The following is a 20377-nucleotide window of genomic DNA, read 5'->3' as shown; positions in this document are numbered from 1 at the left end:
TCTCTTTGTGTCCCCCGAGCACTTGCAGATTGGCGAACGTGAATGCTAGAGCAGAGTCCCGTGAGCTTTGTCACCACCGTGTGGCACAGTGCCTACTGCAGAGGGGCCGCTTGGTAATTTTTTTTTTTTCATCTGAATGAAGGTTTTTTCATATCTGCATTTTTGTACATGGTGTTCCTTTTGCTTAGAACACTTTCTTATTTTCATCCTCCACTTTGCATTGCTGACTTTTATTCATCTCTTAATACTCAGCTCATAAGCCTCCGCCAAAGGCTTCTTTACCATCCCATCCCACACACCCGCCTGTGCCAGGCAGACCTGATGTACTGGGCTCCACTAATCCTCTTTGCCTCATTACAGTCATCTTTCTACTGTGCTAGGCTATAAAGTCCTTGAGAGCCGGAGCAACCTGTTATTTGACAGGTGTGGTGGGGCGTGTTAATGCCTCCGTATGTCGGTATCGGGGGGCCAGGTACAAAGGTGGAAAAGCAAATCTCTGGTATTGCGCCTGTGGGTGAGCATCTCCTTTTTAAAATAAGTGTCTTCTTTCATGTTATTCATTCTCCACAGTCACGACGTGATAGAGCCCATAGTATCATCTTCATCAGCGAGACGGAGACATTGAAGCCGAGTTTGAAGGTTTTAAGTGACTTGATTGAGTTGCAGAGTTGAAACTGCAATTGTTTTTTTCCCCCCTTATTTCCAGGTCTAGATTATTTCTGTATTAAGTGTCTTGAGTAAATGGGTGACCATAAGAAACTGGGGAATAATTAGAAGAGCAGATAGATGGGTTTTCGAGGAAATAAATAGAAAAAAAAAAAAGCAGTCGAGTCAGACCAGTGGTAAGAATGTCTAATAGGTTGGCACCAACATCCTGTTTATGTTTAAGCTATTTTCACGCTTCTTTATTACAATGTGGCCTCACGCCCTGTTTCATTTCATGGCCAGAGACTCTGCAATAAACATTTGTTTGACTTTACCCTATGTGCCAGGCATCATGCTAGATGAAGATAACATAAAGGTGAATAAACCGAAGGGGCTCAGAGCTGAACGTGGACAGCAATGTAAATAATACCGTCATTTAGGATAATTGGTCCCCCGTCAAAAACTGAGAACAGAGTCGGTGCAGGAGGTGGGCGGCACGTCGGGGCATCTCACAGAGGAGCTGGCTCATGTTGCATCTCAAACGTTCAGGGGAAGGACTGCAAACTTCATGTCTGGAGAGAGAGCGTGTTCACATTGTCCACTGTGACACAACTTTGTGATGATGTATGCTATTCAGTACAGAGATAATGGCAATTCGTGTATGTTTAGAGAAATCTTTAGAAAAAGTAGCAGTTTTAGGTACCAGCCTCAGGCGTGTGGATCAGTGGTATTCCAAAGATTTCGGTGCAGGATTTGTGCCACAAGTTTTGGGTCACTGCTTCCATGGCTGCTTGTGAGACACAGGGCCCACCCCTTCCCTCAGTCAGGCGGCCCTGGTCTCTCACCTGGAATGTGGAAGTTACCTGAACCCCCCCCCCCCACTTTTAATACACACACATCCCTTGCCTCTCTGGTTAATACAACACAGCACTGCTAGGGTTATCTTTCTAAATATTACTTTCCCACTTCCTATCTGAAAATCTTTCAAAGGCTTCCCCTTTTTCTTTGGAACACAGGACAAAAATCCTTGAACATTTCCTGTGAGGCTCTTCATTATCTGGTTCCATTTTCTGGGTGTTATAAAGGTGCCTGGTACGCGGAAAGGGCATGTCAGTGTTTGCTGTCGCGGTGACCGTTATGATCTCCCTCCTTACCACCCTCGTTGTCTCCCGTGATCTTTCTCACGTTTGGAAGGCAGCCTGTTCCTCCCGCTTGGGTGTGGTGCACAGGATTCTCACCACCGTTCACCTCACACGGCCCGCGTGTGCGAGCGTGGTGTTGAATGCCGCGTAGCTTCATACACCTGTCCTGCTTAATCGTTTTTAACAGTTTATCTACTAGCTCCCTCCCCATTAGAACGTAAGGCAAAGTCTGGGACCACGTCTGTTTTGTTCTCTCTATCTCTGGCTCTCAGTGAATGTTGACTGACAAAATGCCTCTCAAGTCATGGGAGACTGTTAAGCCTAGAAGAGCTCGAATTCCTTTATAAAGACCAGTGGTCTCTGTATTTGCTGCCAGGTTTGGCCTGAGGCACCCAAGCACACAGACACCTCACAGAACTGTAGAGATGTTCTTGGTCAGGGAATTGGCTTGCTTCAGGCAGAGGGCCGGTTAGATGCTCACGTAGCAATTCTTTGAAGTTTGCAATTATTGGTGGTTCCCATAAGCAAGCAGAGGAACTATATGAAAAAAAAAACCGCCCTTTCTTTATCATAAAGTCAGAATTAATGAATTAATTTTATACTTTGTAGAGATACTCCAAAAAATTTTTGAAATTCAGATGTCTTTTGTTTCTTAATTCTTACCTATAATATCTGAATATTATATGATGATAGCCTGTACAAAAAGCCCATAGGGAGCTTATCAAATGACTTTATTTCTGTTGTTGAAGTGTAATTCGTGCCTATTAAATACATACTCCTTTCTTCTTTGCCTTTTTTTCTGAATAAGATTCCCTTTTCTCACATAGCTAGGATTTAGTTTGCACTGAAATGCATCTTTCAGTCTTAACTGTGTATTTAGCTATGTTTGGAGTTTATTTATGGCTCGTCTTTTACGTAACGATGTGCTAAGACGCTACAAAACAGTGTTTTCTTAAGATACAGAATAATTTCCATAGCCATCCTGTGAGAATTGTGACAATTCCAGCTTTTTCTAAGAACGGATTTAATTATGTTCTAGCACAGCACCTCCTCTGGGGATATTCAGGTATGGTGACCGACTGAATGTGCCGTCTGTAGCGTGACATTTTTGTTCATTTGATTCTTTGAATCCTGTTTTTTTCATTTACCTAAGTAGCTAGAAATCATGTTGGTATTTTTTTCTGGTAATAACACTTAAAGGAGAGAGGAAACGATATGGATAAGGGTGTATAGTTGGTGGTTGTACACACCACAACAAAACTGTATTTAAACGGCTTGGAAACAGTCATTTCATAGAACATTTAGTCTCAGATAAAGAACTATGCTGAAATTTTCAGTTCAAGCTGTGGTATTTAATGGGAATGTACGAGAGTGAATACACCTTTGTTATATGATGCACATAAATATTGTAATTAAAAAGGATAGATGGGAATCAATTCTGGATATGTGACAATTTAGTGAGAGGACCTTATGGCTTAGTGTGCTGAAGGTGAGGAGTAGCTGAGCAAAAGTAAAGTGGCCAACACAGCTTTCATTGGGAACAATCGGTTGATTGTCCTTACAATGCCTAGTGTGTCATTTTATTGACTGTCTTTTTTTTAAATAAAAGTTTTTGACCCAACACATTATTTTTCCCCCAGTTCATGTTTCACTTGGACTATCAGACGATGCAAGATTTGCTTTACAGAATTTTTTTATGGTAAATAATATTTTTGGAGTCAATCTATTCTTTGAAGCGGGCTATATATACACCTATATTAAAATTAATTTAGAAACTCAGACATTGTTATACCGATAATTCATATAAATATTAAATTTGGCTTCTAGCTCGTATTAAAAGTGGCGTAGCATTCCCAGCTATTATTCCTGTGTATTCTTAAACCTCAATCAATATATCTTACATTTTTCAGGTGTAATCAAAGGGGAAAACAAAATCTCGCTAGAAGTGGGCGGCGTAGTTCCCGCCCACCCAGGGACTCGGGGTGGTGGGTGATCCCTCCAGTTGCCGCATCCTGTTCAAGGCGGGAAGCCAGGAAGGCAGCAGCGGCAGCATTGGCTTCTTGGGGAGATTTGGGCCCCGGCGCCATGCCGGGGCCCCCTCGGCATGCTCCATCCACGTCAGAGTGGAGGTTTCCGCTGGTCCCCCACAGGGCCCACCGTGCTGCCACCGGCCCGGCAGAGTGCCACACGAGTGCTCAGGGGGCAGGCAGGCTTCGCTTTCCTTCCTTAGCTCGCTTTTTTTCTTTTCCTTTTTGTTTCTGTGAAGACTCGACTGCCCTACAGTTTACCATGTAATTGGACCTCCACTTTGTCACGTGTGTGTTTGCAAGGAGATTTGGATATCTCTGCACAGTGGAGCATTGCTGGGGACTCCTCGCCCCTCACGGCTGCCGTTGGCACTTTCTGCACAAGAAAAGTATCCAAAGCGGTTGCCGGACTCACAGCCTGGTGGTCAGAGTGGCCAGCTGGCTGTGACTCTGGAAGAGTCTGGTCAGGTGTGGTGAACTCCCAGTTAATGAGAGAACTACGGGCTGAGAGTCTTTGCTTAAGTACATTTCGAAGTAGACTATTATTCTCCTATTTCCATCCATGCTGGAAATCTTCCTCAAAGTTAGTGCTGAACATAAGCATATGAAAAACGTAAACAAAAACAGTGCAGTCTTTCAGTGCTGATTTAGCGCGTTGATGATATTATTTTGAACTGATCTATAGTAAAGCAAAAACTATCCTTAAAAGACTTTTTTCTAAATTAAATAATCCCATTTGGTAACAGTTTACCAAACTCTGTGTCTAGAAATACTTTCGATACTGTACGGTTAACTTCTTTTGACGGTGTCGATAATTATAAAGGCTAGGCCACGAAAACACAGGTCATTTATTAAAATGCTGTAAATTATTTTACTGTAAATTATTTTCCTGTTAGAGGTGCTTTACAATTTCAATAGCTTTCTAACCAGGACATGAAGTCTTAGACCTTTTTTGGTGTTATCATTTATATTTTAGTGTGAAAAGGTATAGGCTTAAATACAAAATAAATGTAAATCAAGACTTCAGATTGAATTGACTTATTTACTTAGAATTACGTCCTTCAGCATTTTCTCTCTCCTTTATTTTCTACTGTTTTTTTCAGTTGAGCATGACTGGTGTGTTAGCTGCATGTTATATGTGGTGTGTGTGTTTTATTGACATTTATATATTAATATTAGATGGCTTTCCTGAAAGTAGGTATGTGTTTTTGTAAATTGCCAGATTTCATTCCAGGATACTGCGTAGTATTATCTACAGAATGCATGTTATGTGGCACTTAATTACATAGAACATAGTGTGGTGCATATTTAATTTTTTGTTTTCTGCGTGTTTTGAACCTTAACTCATTTTTGTATCTTTGGTTTTATATCCTTGCCTAACTAATGATTTGGATGGTCCATTTCGTTAATTCAATTCAGTAAGCATTTTTAAAAACATTACTGTTAAAAATTAATTATAACAGTTATATTTTAATGGAACTCATAGACCAAGGAAGCTGTACCAGTCAGATTACTACTTTATTTATCCTAAATTATACAGTGTAGAAACTAAAAATATTCAGAATTTGAGTATTGACAGTTTCCAGAAGTTGCAAAACTGACCTTGCTTAAATTTTTATGGCAGTAATTTTAAAATGTCTCATTGTAACATGAAAGGTAACTTTCTTGGTGAAGGCGAAGTCTTCTTCGGACGTGTAAGGCTGTGAGATGAGGGTGGCCTTTCTTGGTAAAAGATAATGATACACACACAGGTTTCAAGGCCCTTGAGGTGTACCCTCTTTTATATCCTTTTTCAAAATTGGTCTTTTAAGAGACTAGAAATTATATGTGTGTAGGGTGTTAATTTTCTATAAGATTGAATTTGAGATGCTCTTTATTTCTCTGTATGGACAAATACATACCTATGGGTATGTAGTGTCATTTTAAAATTTTGTTCCTCCTGGTATTATAAATACTCTGAAACACAAAACGCACTTAGAAATAAATGTTATTTTCTAGACCAGTGGTTAAAAATCAGTAAAACCCTTTTCCGCAGACAGAATCTTATTAGTCTCCCGGTTCGTAAAACATGCAGGTGCAGCTGCGCGGTGGCGACGGCCCCCGCCGTCGCGTTTCTGCAGGACCCAGGGCTCTGAAGCACACAGAGCTGTGGATGTGCCCTGACTGGGGCATGTAGATGGAGCAGCCTCGAGACCTAGACCCTCATCCCCATCCTTTTTCCAGATGAGAGAATTCGCCTAGCTTACCCGTCCAGTTAGCGGTTGAAAGGAAACGCCCGCAGGCCCCTTGCTGTCTCAGCTTCAGAGGGTCTCGGTCAGCAGAGACTGAGGCTCCAGCCTCCGTGCTCTTCCTTCATGCCCTTCTCGTTATCCTGTGCAGCCATGTGGCTCCTGGAAACCGGAAAAAAATTCATATTGGGTTTGCTTGTAAATTACCCCTAAGTAAAATGATGCTTATTTCATCTTTATGCACTTTTCTTAAGTGCTTTTATTTTAAGCACTAAAAATTATTTTCCATGTTGATTCTATTTGTGGACCATTATAGGATAGCTTTTAAAACACATGTAAATGTATTTTACATATTTATTTTAAATAAGCACTTTTCAGAGAGACTTGTTTCTCCCATAGGTTATTATAAACATGGACTTAGTGTAGGTTCTCTGTCATCATTATTTAAAAATAATTTTCGCCCAGTTATGCTGAATTTTTGCCTTTTTACAGTGTACTTAAAACTCTTAAAAGGACTTTCTAGTACTACCTAATCTGCCAGAATAGAAAGCTAAATAACCAATAGCAGAATTTTGTGTATTTATAATATGTCTATGTATGATTTACAGGAAGACCGTGTACTCAGCTGCAGCTTCTAAATCCAGAACGATTTGCACGCCTTATCAAAGAAGTAATGAATACATTCTGGCCTGGCAGAGAGCTGATTGTTCAGTGGTATCCATTCGACGAAGGCAGAAATCACCCATCTGTTTCATGGCTTAAAATGGTTTGGAAGAATCTCTACATACATTTTGCAGAAGATTTGAGCTTATTTGATGAGATGCCACTTATCCCCAGAACTACACTAGAAGGTCAGACGTGTGTGGAGCTCATTAGACTCAGGGTTCCATCCTTAGTCATTTTAGATGATGAATCCGAAGCCCAGCTTCCAGAATTTTTAGCTGACATTGTACAAAAACTTGGAGGGATTGTCCTTAAAAAATTAGATGCCTCCATACAACATCCGCTTATTAAAAAATACATCCACCCACCATTACCAAGTGCTGTTTTGCAGATAATGGAGAAGATGCCGTTGCAGAAACTGTGTAATCAAATCGCTTCGCTACTTCCCACACACAAAGACGCCCTGAGGAAGTTCTTAGCCAGTTTAACTGATAGCAGTGAAAAGGAGAAAAAAATAATTCAGGAATTGGCAATATTCAAGCGAATTAACGATTTGTCTGGGCAGGGAGTCTCCTACACGAAGCTGAAAGGCTGCAAGGTCCTGCACCATGCCGCCAGACTGCCCCCGGCCCTGCGGCTCTCGCTCCCGGTGGTAGACAGCAGCGACGAAGCTACCATTCGCTTGGCAAACATGTTGAAAATAGAGAAGTTAAAGACGACTAGTTGCTTAAAGCTTGTTTTAAAAGACATCGAAAATGCATTTTATTCACCTGAAGAGATAACACACCTTATGTTATGGATCCTTGAGAATCTATCCTCTCTTAAAAATGAGAATCCAAATGTGCTGGAGTGGCTAATGCCACTGAAATTCATTCAGATTTCACAGGAGCGGATGTTATCGGCCAGTGAACTCTTCGATCCTGATATAGAAGTCCTAAAGGACCTCTTTCTTAGCGAAGAAGAAACTTGCTTCCCACCTTCAGTTTTTACCTCACCAGATATTCTTCACTCTTTAAGACAGATTGGTTTAAAAAACGAAGCCAGTCTCAAAGAGGAAGATGCCGTGCAAGTGGCAAAAAAAATCGAAGCCTTACAGGTCAGTTCCTGTCCAAATCAGGATGTTCTCCTAAAGAAAGCCAAAACACTCTTACTGGTTTTAAATAAGAATCATGCCCTGTTGCAGTCATCCGAAGGAAAGACGACCCTGAAGAAAATTAAGTGGGTTCCAGCTTGCAAGGAAAGGCCTCCCAATTACCCAGGCTCGTTGGTCTGGAAAGGGGATCTCTGCGACCTTTGCGCACCCCCGGATATGTGCGACGCAGCCCACGCGGTTCTGGTTGGCTCAGCTCTCCCTCTTGTTGAAAGTGTCCATATAAACTTAGAGAAAGCTTTAGGCATCTTCACAAAACCTAGCATCAGTGCTGTCTTAAAACACTTTAAAATTGTCGTTGACTGGTACACATCAAAAACTTTTAGTGATGAAGACTACTACCAATTCCAACATATTTTGCTTGAAATTTATGGATTCATGCATGATCATTTAAATGAAGGGAAAGATGCTTTCACAGCCTTAAAATTTCCATGGGTTTGGACTGGCAAAAAATTCTGTCCCCTTGCCCAAGCTGTGATAAAACCATTCCATGATCTTGACCTTCAGCCTTATTTGCATAGTGTGCCTAAAACCATGGCAAAATTCCACCAACTCTTTAAGGTCTGTGGCTCAATAGAGGAGTTGACATCAGATCACATTTCCATGGTTATTGAGAAGGTTTATCTCCAGAGTGATCAAGATCTGAGTGAACAAGAAAGCAAACAAAATCTTCATCTTATGCTAAATATTATCAGATGGCTGTATAGCAACCAGATTCCAGCCAGTCCCAACACACCGGTTCCTATACATCATAGCAGAAACCCTTCTAAACTTATCATGAAGCCAATTCATGAATGCTGCTACTGTGACATCAAAGTCGATGACCTTAATGACTTACTGGAAGATTCAGTGGAGCCAATCATTTTGGTGCATGAGGACATACCCATGAAGACTGCAGAATGGCTGAAAGTCCCATGCCTTAGTACGAGATTGATCAGTCCTGAAAACATGGGATTTGAGCAGTCAGGACAGAGAGAACCACTTACTGTAAGAATTCAAAATATTCTGGAAGAATATCCTTCAGTGTCAGATATTTTTAAAGAACTGCTTCAAAATGCTGATGACGCAAATGCAACAGAATGCAGTTTCATGATTGATATGAGAAGAAATATGGACATTAGAGAGAATCTCCTGGACCCAGGGATGGCTGCTTGTCATGGACCCGCATTGTGGTCATTCAACAATTCCGAATTCTCAGATTCAGATTTTGTGAACATTACTAGGTTAGGAGAATCTTTAAAAAGAGGAGAAGTTGACAAAGTTGGAAAATTTGGTCTTGGATTTAATTCCGTGTACCACATCACCGACATTCCCATCATCATGAGTCGAGAATTCATGATAATGTTCGATCCCAACATAAACCACATCAGTAAACACATTAAAGACAGATCGAATCCCGGGATCAAAATTAATTGGAGTAAACAACAGAAAAGACTTCGGAAATTCCCCAATCAGTTTAAACCGTTCATAGACGTGTTTGGCTGTCGGTTGCCTTTGACCGTGGAAGCACCTTACAGCTACAGTGGGACTCTCTTCCGACTTTCCTTTAGGACTCAGCAGGAAGCGAAAGTGAGTGAACTGAGCAGTGCCTGCTACAACACAGCAGATATTTACTCTCTCGTGGATGAATTCAGCCTCTGTGGACACAGGCTTATCGTTTTCACTCAGAGTGTGAACTCAATGTACTTGAAGTACTTGAAGATCGAGGAAAGCAATCCCAGCTTAGCACAAGACACAGTCATAATTAAAAAAAAACTCTGCTCTTCCAAAGCTTTGACCGCACCTGTGTTAAGCGTTTTAAAAAAAGCTGCTGAGCTCATGAAGACGTGCAGCAGCAGTGACAAAAAGCTCCCTGCCGATGCTCCGAAGTCGTCTTGCATCCTTCAGGTCACAGTGGAAGAGTTCCATCATGTGTTCAGAAGGATCGCTGATTTGCAGTCGCCACTTTTTAGAGGTCCAGACGACGACCCGGCTGCCCTCTTCGAAATGGCTAAGTCTGGCCAATCAAAAAAGCCATCAGATGAGTTGCCACAAAAAACAGTGGAGTGCACCACGTGGCTTATATGTTCCTGCATGGATACAGGAGAGGCCCTCAAGTTTTCCCTGAGCGAAAACGGGAGAAGGCTGGGGCTGGTTCCTTGCGGGGCAGTGGGGGTTCTGCTGTGTGAAGTCCAGGACCAGACGTGGGCCGTGAAGCCACACACTGGGGAGGTGTTTTGCTATTTACCTTTACGAATCAAAACAGGGTTGCCAGTTCACATCAATGGGTGCTTCGCTGTCACTTCAAATAGAAAAGAAATCTGGAAGACAGACACAAAAGGACGATGGAATACCACCTTCATGAGACACGTTATTGTGAAAGCTTACCTTGAGGCACTCAGTGTTCTCCGTGACCTGGCCACAGGCGGGGAGCTAGTGGATTATACTTACTATGCAGTGTGGCCCGATCCTGATTTAGTCCATGACGATTTTTCTGTAATTTGTCAAGGGTTTTATGAAGATATAGCTCATGGAAAAGGGAAAGAACTGACCAGAGTCTTCTCTGATGGGTCTACGTGGGTTTCCATGAAGAATGTGAGATTTCTAGATGATTCTATACTTAAAAGAAGAGATGTTGGGCCAGCAGCCTTCAAGATATTTTTGAAATACCTCAAGAAGACTGGGTCAAAAAACCTTTGTGCTGTCGAACTTCCCTCTTCAGTCAAATTGGGATTTGAGGAAGCTGGCTGCAAACAGATACTACTTGAAAATACATTTTCAGAGAAACAGTTTTTTTCAGAAGTGTTTTTTCCTAACATTCAAGAAATTGAAGCAGAACTCAGAGATCCTTTAATGAATTTTGTTCTAAATGAAAAAGTTGAGGAATTCGCAGGAATTCTTCGTGTTACCCCGTGTGTCCCTTGCTCTCTGGAGGGACATCCTCTGGTTTTACCATCCAGATTAATTCACCCCGAAGGACGAGTTGCAAAGTTATTTGATACTAAAGATGGGCGGTTTCCTTATGGTTCTACTCAAGATTATCTTAATCCTATTATTTTGATTAAACTAGTTCAGTTAGGTATGGCAAAAGATGATATTTTATGGGATGACATGCTAGAACGTGCAGAGTCGGTAGCTGAAATCAATCAAACTGATCATGCCGCTGCTTGTCTACGAAGCAGTATCCTGTTAAGTCTTATTGATGAAAAACTAAAAATAAGGGATCCTAGAGCAAAGGATTTTGCCGCCAAATATCAAACGATCCCTTTCCTTCCATTTCTGACAAAACCAGCAGGTTTCTCTTTGGCTTGGAAAGGTAACAGTTTTAAGCCTGACACCATGTTTGCAGCAACTGACCTTTATACAGCTGAGCATCAAGACATAGTTTGTCTTTTGCAGCCAATTCTAAATGAAAACTCGCATTCCTTCAGAGGTTGCGGTTCAGTGCCGCTGGCTGTTAAGGAGTTCTTGGGATTACTAAGGAAGCCAACAGTCGAACTGGTTGTAAACCAGTTGAAGGAAGTTGCAAAATCAGTTGACGATGGGGTTACGTTGTACCAGGAGAATATCACCAATGCTTGCTACAAATACCTTCATGAAGCAATGATGCAAAATGAAGTCACTAAGTTATCGATTGTTGAAAGGTTAAAATCCTTTAGCTTCATTCTAGTGGAGAACGCCTATGTTGACTCAGAAAAAGTGTCTTTCCATTTGAACTTTGAAGCAGCACCATACCTTTATCAGTTGCCCAATAAATATAAGAACAATTTCCGTGAACTCTTTGAAAGTGTGGGTGTGAGGCAGTCATTTACTGTTGAGGATTTTGCCCTGGTTTTGGAATCTGTTGATCAAGAAAGAGGAACAAAGCAAATAACAGAAGAGAATTTTCAGCTTTGCCGGCGGATAATTAGTGAGGGAATATGGAGTCTCATCAGAGAAAAGAAACAAGAGTTTTGTGAGAAAAATTATGGCAAAATATTATTGCCAGATACTAATCTTAAGCTTCTCCCTGCTAAATCCTTATGCTACAATGATTGTCCCTGGATAAAAGTAAAGGACACCACTGTAAAATACTGTCATGCGGATATACCCAGGGAAGTAGCTGTAAAACTAGGAGCGGTGCCAAAGCGACACAAAGCCTTAGAAAGATACGCATCCAATATCTGTTTTACAACACTTGGCACTGAATTTGGACAGAAAGAAAAACTGACCAGCAGAATTAAGAGTATCCTTAATGCCTATCCTTCGGAAAAGGAAATGTTGAAAGAACTTCTTCAAAACGCCGATGATGCAAAAGCCACAGAAATCTGTTTTGTGTTTGACCCCAGACAGCATCCAGCAGACAGGGTATTTGATGATAAGTGGGCACCCCTGCAAGGGCCAGCACTGTGTGTATATAACAACCAGCCTTTTACAGAAGATGATGTCAGAGGAATTCAGAATCTGGGAAAAGGCACCAAGGAAGGAAATCCTTATAAAACCGGACAGTACGGAATAGGATTCAATTCGGTGTATCATATTACAGACTGTCCTTCTTTTATTTCTGGCAACGACATCCTATGTATTTTTGACCCTCATGCCAGATACGCTCCGGGCGCCACATCCATGAGTCCTGGCCGCATGTTTAGAGATCTGGATGCAGATTTTAGGACGCAGTTCTCAGACGTTCTGGACCTTTATCTGGGAACGCACTTTAAACTGGATAATTGCACAATGTTTCGATTTCCTCTTCGTAATGCAGAAATGGCCAAAGTTTCAGAAATTTCTTCAGTCCCATCGTCAGACAGGATGGTCCAGAATCTTTTGGACAAATTGCGGTCAGATGGGGCAGAACTGCTAATGTTTCTTAATCACATGGAAAAAATTTCTATTTGTGAGATAGACAAAGCTACCGGGGCTCTAAATGTGCTGTATTCTGTAAAAGGCAAAATCACTGATGGAGACAGATTGAAAAGGAAGCAGTTTCACGCATCTGTAATTGATAGCGTTACTAAAAAGAGGCAGCTCAGAGACATACCAGTTCAGCAGATCACCTATACCGTGGATACCGAGGACTCGGAAGGAAATCTTACGACGTGGCTAATTTGTAATAGATCAGGTTTTTCAAGTATGGAGAAAGTCTCTAAGAGTGTTATATCAGCTCACAAGAACCAGGATATCACCCTGTTCCCGCGCGGCGGAGTAGCTGCCTGCATCACCCACAACTACAAGAAACCCCACCGGGCCTTCTGCTTCCTGCCCCTCTCCCTAGAGACGGGGTTGCCATTTCACGTGAATGGCCACTTTGCTCTAGATTCGGCCAGGAGAAACCTGTGGCGTGATGATAACGGAGTTGGCGTTCGAAGTGACTGGAATAACAGCTTAATGACGGCACTAATAGCTCCCGCGTATGTGGAATTATTGATCCAGTTAAAAAAGCGATATTTCCCTGGTTCGGACCCAACATTATCAGTTTTACAGAACACACCTATTCATGTTGTAAAGGACACTTTAAAGAAGTTCTTATCATTTTTCCCAGTTAACAGGCTTGATCTACAACCAGACCTGTATTGTCTCGTGAAGGCGCTGTATGGTTGCATTCATGAAGACATGAAACGTCTCCTACCTGTTGTACGGGCTCCAAATATCGATGGCTCCGACTTGCACTCCGCAGTTATAATTACCTGGATTAATATGTCGACTTCAAATAAAACTAGACCATTTTTTGATAACTTACTGCAGGATGAATTACAGCACCTTAAAAATGCAGATTATAATATCACAACACGGAAAACAGTAGCAGAGAATGTCTATAGACTGAAACACCTGCTTCTAGAAATTGGTTTCAACTTGGTTTATAACTGTGATGAAACTGCTAATCTGTACCACTGCCTTATAGATGCAGATATTCCCGTGAGTTATGTGACTCCCGCTGATGTTAGATCCTTTTTAATGACATTTTCCTCTCCTGATACTAATTGCCATATTGGGAAGCTGCCCTGTCGTCTTCAGCAGACTAACCTAAAACTTTTTCATAGTTTAAAACTTTTAGTTGATTACTGTTTTAAAGATGCAGAAGAAAATGAGATCGAGGTGGAAGGGCTGCCCCTACTCATTACACTGGACAGTGTTTTGCAAACTTTTGATGCAAAAAGACCCAAGTTTCTAACAACGTACCATGAATTGATTCCATCCCGCAAAGACTTGTTCATGAATACGTTATATTTGAAATACAGTAACATTTTATTAAACCGCAAAGTCGCAAAAGTGTTTGACATTTCCAGTTTTGCTGATTTGTTGTCCTCTGTATTGCCTCGTGAATACAAGACCAAAAATTGTACGAAGTGGAAAGACAATTTTGCAAGTGAGTCTTGGCTTAAGAATGCATGGCATTTTATCAGCGAATCTGTAAACGTGAAAGAAGATCAAGAAGAAACAAAACCAACGTTTGACATTGTTGTTGATACCCTAAAAGACTGGGCACTGCTTCCAGGAACAAAGTTTACCGTTTCGGCCAATCAGCTTGTAGTTCCTGAAGGGGATGTGCTGCTTCCTCTAAGCCTCATGCACATTGCAGTTTTCCCAAACGCCCAAAGTGATAAAGTTTTTCACGCGCTCATGAAAGCTGGCTGTATTCAGCTTGCTTTGAACAAAATATGCTCTAAAGACAGTGCATTTGTTCCTCTGTTGTCATGCCACACAGCAAACATAGAGAGCCCCACGAGCATCTTGAGGGCTGTACATTATATGGTTCAAACGTCAACTTTTAGAACTGAAAAACTAGTAGAAAATGACTTTGAAGCACTTTTGATGTATTTCAATTGCAATTTGAGTCACTTGCTGTCTCAGGATGACATAAAAATTTTAAAGTCACTTCCATGCCACAAATCCATCAGCGGTCGCTATATGAGCATTGCAAAATTTGGGACTTGCTACATACTGACAAAAAGCATTCCTTCAGCCGAAGTGGAAAAATGGACACAGTCGTCGTCATCTGCGTTTCTCGAAGAAAAAATACACTTAAAAGAACTGTATGAGGTGCTCGGTTGTGTACCTGTAGATGACCTTGAGGTATATTTGAAACACCTGTTACCAAAAATAGAAAATCTTTCTTATGATGCAAAATTAGAGCACTTGATCTATCTGAAGAATAGATTATCAGGTATTGAGGAGTTGTCAGAGATCAAGGAACAACTTTTTGAAAAACTGGAAAGTTTACTGATAATCTATGATGCCAACAGTCGACTGAAGCAAGCAAAACATTTCTATGATAGAACTGTGAGAGTTTTTGAAGTTATGCTTCCTGAAAAGTTATTTATTCCTAAGGACTTCTTTAAAAAATTGGAACAACTTATAAAACCCAAAAATCAAGTTGCCTTTATGACGTCCTGGGTGGAATTCTTAAGAAATATTGGACTCAAATATATACTTTCTCAGCAGCAGTTGTTACAGTTTGCCAAGGAAATCAGTGTGAGAGCTAACACGGAAAACTGGTCTAAAGAAACATTGCAAAATACAGTCGATATCCTTCTCTATCACATATTCCAAGAACGGATGGATTTGTTATCTGGAAATTTTCTGAAAGAACTGTCTTTAATACCATTCCTATGTCCGGAGCGGGCCCCCGCCGAATTCATTAGATTTCATCCCCAATATCAAGAGGTCAATGGAACACTTCCTCTTATAAAGTTCAATGGAGCACAAGTGAATCCAAAATTCAAGCAGTGCGACGTGATCCAGCTGTTGTGGACATCCTGCCCTATTCTTCCAGAGAAAGCCACGCCCTTGAGTATCAGAGAACAGGAAGGCAGTGACCTTGGTCCACAAGAACAGCTCGAACAAGTTTTAAGTATGCTCAGTGTTAACCTGGACCCGCCTCTTGATAAGGTCATTAATAACTGCAGGAACATATGCAACATAACAACGTTGGATGAGGAAATGGTGAAAACTAGAGCAAAGGTCTTAAGGAGCATCTATGAATTTCTCAGTGCAGAAAAAAGGGAGTTTCGTTTTCAGCTGCGGGGGGTCGCTTTTGTGATGGTAGAGGATGGTTGGAAACTTCTGAAGCCCGAAGAGGTAGTGATAAATCTAGAATACGAATCTGATTTTAAACCTTATTTGTACAAGCTGCCTTTAGAACTTGGCACCTTCCATCAGTTGTTCAAACTTTTAGGTACTGAAGATATTATTTCAACTAAGCAGTATGTTGAAGTGTTGAGCCGTATATTCAGAAGTTCTGAAGGGAAACAGTTAGATCCCAATGAGATGCGTACAGTTAAGAGAGTAGTTTCTGGCTTATTCAAGAGTCTTCAGAACGATTCAGTGAAGGTGAGGGGTGACCTTGAGAATGTACGCGACCTTGCACTTTACCTCCCCAGCCAGGATGGCAGACTGGTAAAATCCAGCATCTTGGTGTTTGACGATGCTCCGCATTACAAAAGTAGAATCCAAGGCAATATCGGTGTGCAGATGCTGGTCGATCTTAGCCAGTGCTACTTAGGGAAAGACCACGGGTTCCACACTAAGTTGATAATGCTCTTTCCTCAAAAACTCAGGCCCCGTTTATTGAGCAGTATACTTGAAGAGCAGTTAGATGAAGAGACTCCCAAAGTTTGTCAGTTCGGAGCATTGTGTTCTCTCCAGGGAAGATTGCAATTACTCTTGTCTTCTGAACAGTTCATCACAGGACTAATTAGAATCATGAAGCATGAAAATGATAATGCTTTCCTAGCCAATGAAGAAAAAGCCATCAAACTTTGCAAAGCCCTAAGAGAGGGATTGAAAGTGTCGTGTTTTGAAAAGCTTCAAACAACATTAAGAGTTAAAGGTTTTAACCCTATTCCCCACAGTCGAAGTGAAACTTTTGCTTTTTTAAAGAGATTTGGGAATGCGGTCATCTTGCTCTATATTCAACATTCAGACAGTAAAGACATTAATTTCCTGCTAGCGTTAGCGATGACGCTTAAATCGGCAACCGACAATTTGATTTCTGACACTTCATATTTAATTGCCATGCTAGGATGCAATGATATTTACAGAATCAGCGAGAAACTGGACAGTTTAGGAGTGAAATATGACTCTTCAGAACCATCGAAACTTGAACTCCCAATGCCCGGCACCCCAATACCTGCTGAAATTCATTATACTCTGCTGATGGATCCTATGAATGTTTTCTACCCGGGAGAATATGTTGGGTACCTTGTTGATGCCGAAGGTGGCGATATCTACGGGTCGTACCAGCCAACTTATACATATGCAATCATTGTACAGGAAGTTGAAAGAGAAGATGCTGACAATTCTAGTTTTCTAGGAAAGATCTACCAGATCGATATAGGTTACAGTGAATATAAAATCGTTAGCTCTCTCGATCTGTACAAGTTCTCGCGGCCTGAGGAAAGCTCTCAAAGCAGAGACAGTGCCCCTTCCACGCCCACCAGCCCCACGGAGTTCCTTGCCCCGGGCCTGCGGAGCGTCCCGCCTCTTTTCTCTGGGAAAGAGGGCCACAAGACCTCGTCTTCAAAACACCATTCCCCCAAAAAGCTTAAGGTGAACTCGTTGCCAGAAATTTTAAAAGAAGTGACAACAGTGGTGGAGCAAGCTTGGAAGCTTCCAGAGTCGGAAAGAAAGAAGATTATTAGACGGTTGTATTTGAAATGGCACCCTGACAAAAATCCAGAGAATCATGACATTGCTAATGAAGTTTTTAAACACTTGCAGAATGAAATCAACAGATTGGAGAAACAGGCATTTCTGGATCAGAATGCAGACAGGGCCTCAAGGCGGACATTTCCGACCTCAGCCTCCCGTTTTCAGTCAGACAAGTACTCGTTTCAGAGATTTTATACTTCATGGAATCAGGAAGCAACAAGCCATAAATCTGAAAGACAACAACAGAATAAAGAAAAATGCCCGCCTCCAGCTGGACAGACCTATTCTCAGAGGTTCTTTGTTCCTCCCACTTTCAAGTCGGTTGGTAATCCAGTCGAAGCACGTCGGTGGTTAAGACAAGCCAGGGCAAATTTTTCAGCCGCCAGGAACGACCTTCATAAAAATGCCAACGAATGGGTGTGCTTTAAATGTTACCTTTCTACCAAGTTAGCTTTGATTGCCGCTGACTATGCTGTGAGGGGGAAGTCCGACAAAGACGTGAAGCCGACTGCCCTTGCACAAAAAATAGAGGAATACAGTCAGCAACTTGAAGGACTGACAAATGATGTCCACACATTGGAAGCTTATGGCGTCGACAGTTTAAAAACGAGATATCCTGATTTGCTTCCTTTCCCACAGATTCCAAATGACAGGTTTACTTCTGAGGTTGCTATGAGGGTCATGGAATGTACTGCCTGTATCATAATAAAACTTGAAAACTTCATACAACAAAAAGCGTGAAAGTATTTAAAGAAAACGGTAGAGCTAGCTCTTGAATGTGTCGTAGCACAAGTATGAACTGCTGTCCTTCCTTCAGCTTTGGGGAGCACTTTGCAGATCATTTGGGAAGAATCTTGGAGTTGTTACGAACACGAACATCAGCAGAACACCTTGACTGAATCTAAAAGAAAACTTTTTCGAAGACGGTGGTGAACTGCAAAGTCGCCACGTGTTTTTGAGTGGCTGGGGTGGCATAGCATTGAACTGCACTTTATATAACCAAAGCTTAGTTTGTTAGAATCTGTACTTGTCTCCAGTTAGGATGAAGTTAATTTTATGTTTTTGTCATGGTATTTTTGAAGGAGCTGATGAAACACTGGACATATCATTGGTTTAAACGAGGAAGGGGAATTAAGTCTTGGAGTTTTATCATTTCTTTAAGTGGATCCTCTTGAATGTGCCGTTTTCTTATCAGCTGGATCTGATTATGAATTTGTTGCAATCTTACATCATAAATACTCAGTACATTTAAAAATGGTACCGTATTTTAATCCTGAATATTACTTGATTGAGGGTATGCAGATAGTACTTAGGGTGCAGTGAGCGCACTTTACATCTTTATTTTAAGTGTTTTTTTTACACCTTATGTTTACAGGCTTCCTCTTTCATGAAGATAGCGTATGGAAAACTCAAAATGGTGGCAGTTTTTTATCACCAGATGTTAATATTGCTTCCAAGAACTGCTTACCAAATGACATTATCAACCGTTAGAACATTTGCTTTGTGTTTGTACATATTTTTCACAAATGTCATAATTTATACGGTGTGGTTGAACAGGATGCAATCTTATGTTGTCTAAAGGTGCTGCAGTTAAAAAAAAAAAAACTTTTGTCTTTCAACATGGCACTTAGTGGAGCTTTTTAGATTTTACTTTGAAAACATTAAAAATGTGAAATCGTGACAATATCCAGTAGTTTAAGAAAAAGGAATTATCAGCTTGTATTTTCCCCATGAATGATTCAGGACTGATGTTTAATTTTCATCATGTTTGAATGTTCTACCATAGGTATTAACATATATTTCTTTTGCAGAATGTAAAAGGAAGGTAATGATAATTAGTTTATATAAGTGTGTAGGCTGTAAATCATGCTAAATACAATATCTTATGCAATTAAGGGCTTACGGAACACATGGAAACTTTTTTACTTTTATTGGTAATAAGGAATGTTTGCGCCTCCACCTTCTATTGCTTCTGGATGTGAAGCCATGTAATTATTTCTGCTATTATATGAAGTGCCATAATTTTAATAAAGCAGATGTACATATGAAATCATTGTAACTGGTATTTCCTGAGAAATAGTTCATTGAAAATCAAACTTAATATCTTTTTATATTAAGTTTTGATATGTGTGTACACGTGTCCACGTTTATTGGAAGTATCAGCATAGATTTTTTTCTATATATTCTATACCGTAGTTTTAGTAGATTTCTTTTTTATGATTGAATATAAAGTACTAGGTTTATTAGGTGCTCATTGATTTGATTGAGTTTATTTCACCTTTTAAGAGACTAAGATCAGTTGATATATATGGTATGTGTATGTATGTACTTGGAAATAGATACATTAAATATGGTTCTTCTGTAGGAAGAGGCTGAATTGGTATTTTCTGTGCCTCAGGGAAGAGGGCTTCATGTTTGGGGCTCATTCACACTTGATCCCTGACAGACAGGAAATGTCCATCTTTGTACCTGAGGCTCAAGGTCAGGGAGACAGGGCTGAGAATTCTCTGTTCGGGAGCCGCCCGGAATTCTGGGTCTCCAGGTTTCTGGGCGTTTCTAAAGAAATGCTTGCTACTTTGAAACGCAAATTTAGCACTTGAAATATATTTTACTGCTTTCGGATATTAAATCTGACAGAGGAAACCTTGCCTGGCCTTTGTGATAGTTTATCTAGTTGGAGTTTTGTGTTTTATCTAGACTTTTTTAAAACAAATTACAGGTTCACAATCCCTTATATGAAACCTTTGGATTCAAATGGATTTTAGAAAGTTTTTAATGATGCTTTCCCATCAGGGTTGGGCAGCACCCTTTAATCAAACACGTTAATATTTGCGCAGTGAAATCTATGAATATTCACACTAAGTGGAACCCATAGACCTGATAAATGGCCTCATCGAGATTGAGGTCAGGTTTTGC

The 20377-nt window shown here is 40.8% G+C and overlaps 1 protein-coding gene across 3 annotated transcripts in view; it reads left to right on the top strand.

The window, feature by feature from the left end:
- Positions 1–19511, top strand: part of SACS (sacsin molecular chaperone) — a 73955-nt gene extending 54444 nt beyond the window's left edge. For 2 of the 3 annotated variants that reach the window (XM_039873039.1, XM_039873040.1), the window contains one exon: positions 6651–19511. In XM_039873039.1, coding sequence (XP_039728973.1) covers positions 6651–18202 — 11552 coding nt within the window. In that variant the 3' untranslated portion in view covers positions 18203–19511. Of the gene's footprint in view, positions 1–3427; positions 3487–6650 lie in introns of all 3 variants that reach the window. The other variant, XM_039873041.1, reaches the window with a different exon arrangement.
- The last annotated feature ends 866 nt before the right edge of the window (positions 19512–20377 follow it).

Source organism: Pteropus medius, unplaced genomic scaffold (genome assembly GCF_902729225.1).
Source record: "Pteropus medius unplaced genomic scaffold, Ma_sr-lr_union100, whole genome shotgun sequence".
NCBI lineage: Eukaryota > Metazoa > Chordata > Mammalia > Chiroptera > Pteropodidae > Pteropus > Pteropus medius.
The sequence above is the reverse complement of the archived record's forward strand: the minus strand, read 5'-3'. Positions and strand labels throughout refer to the sequence as shown.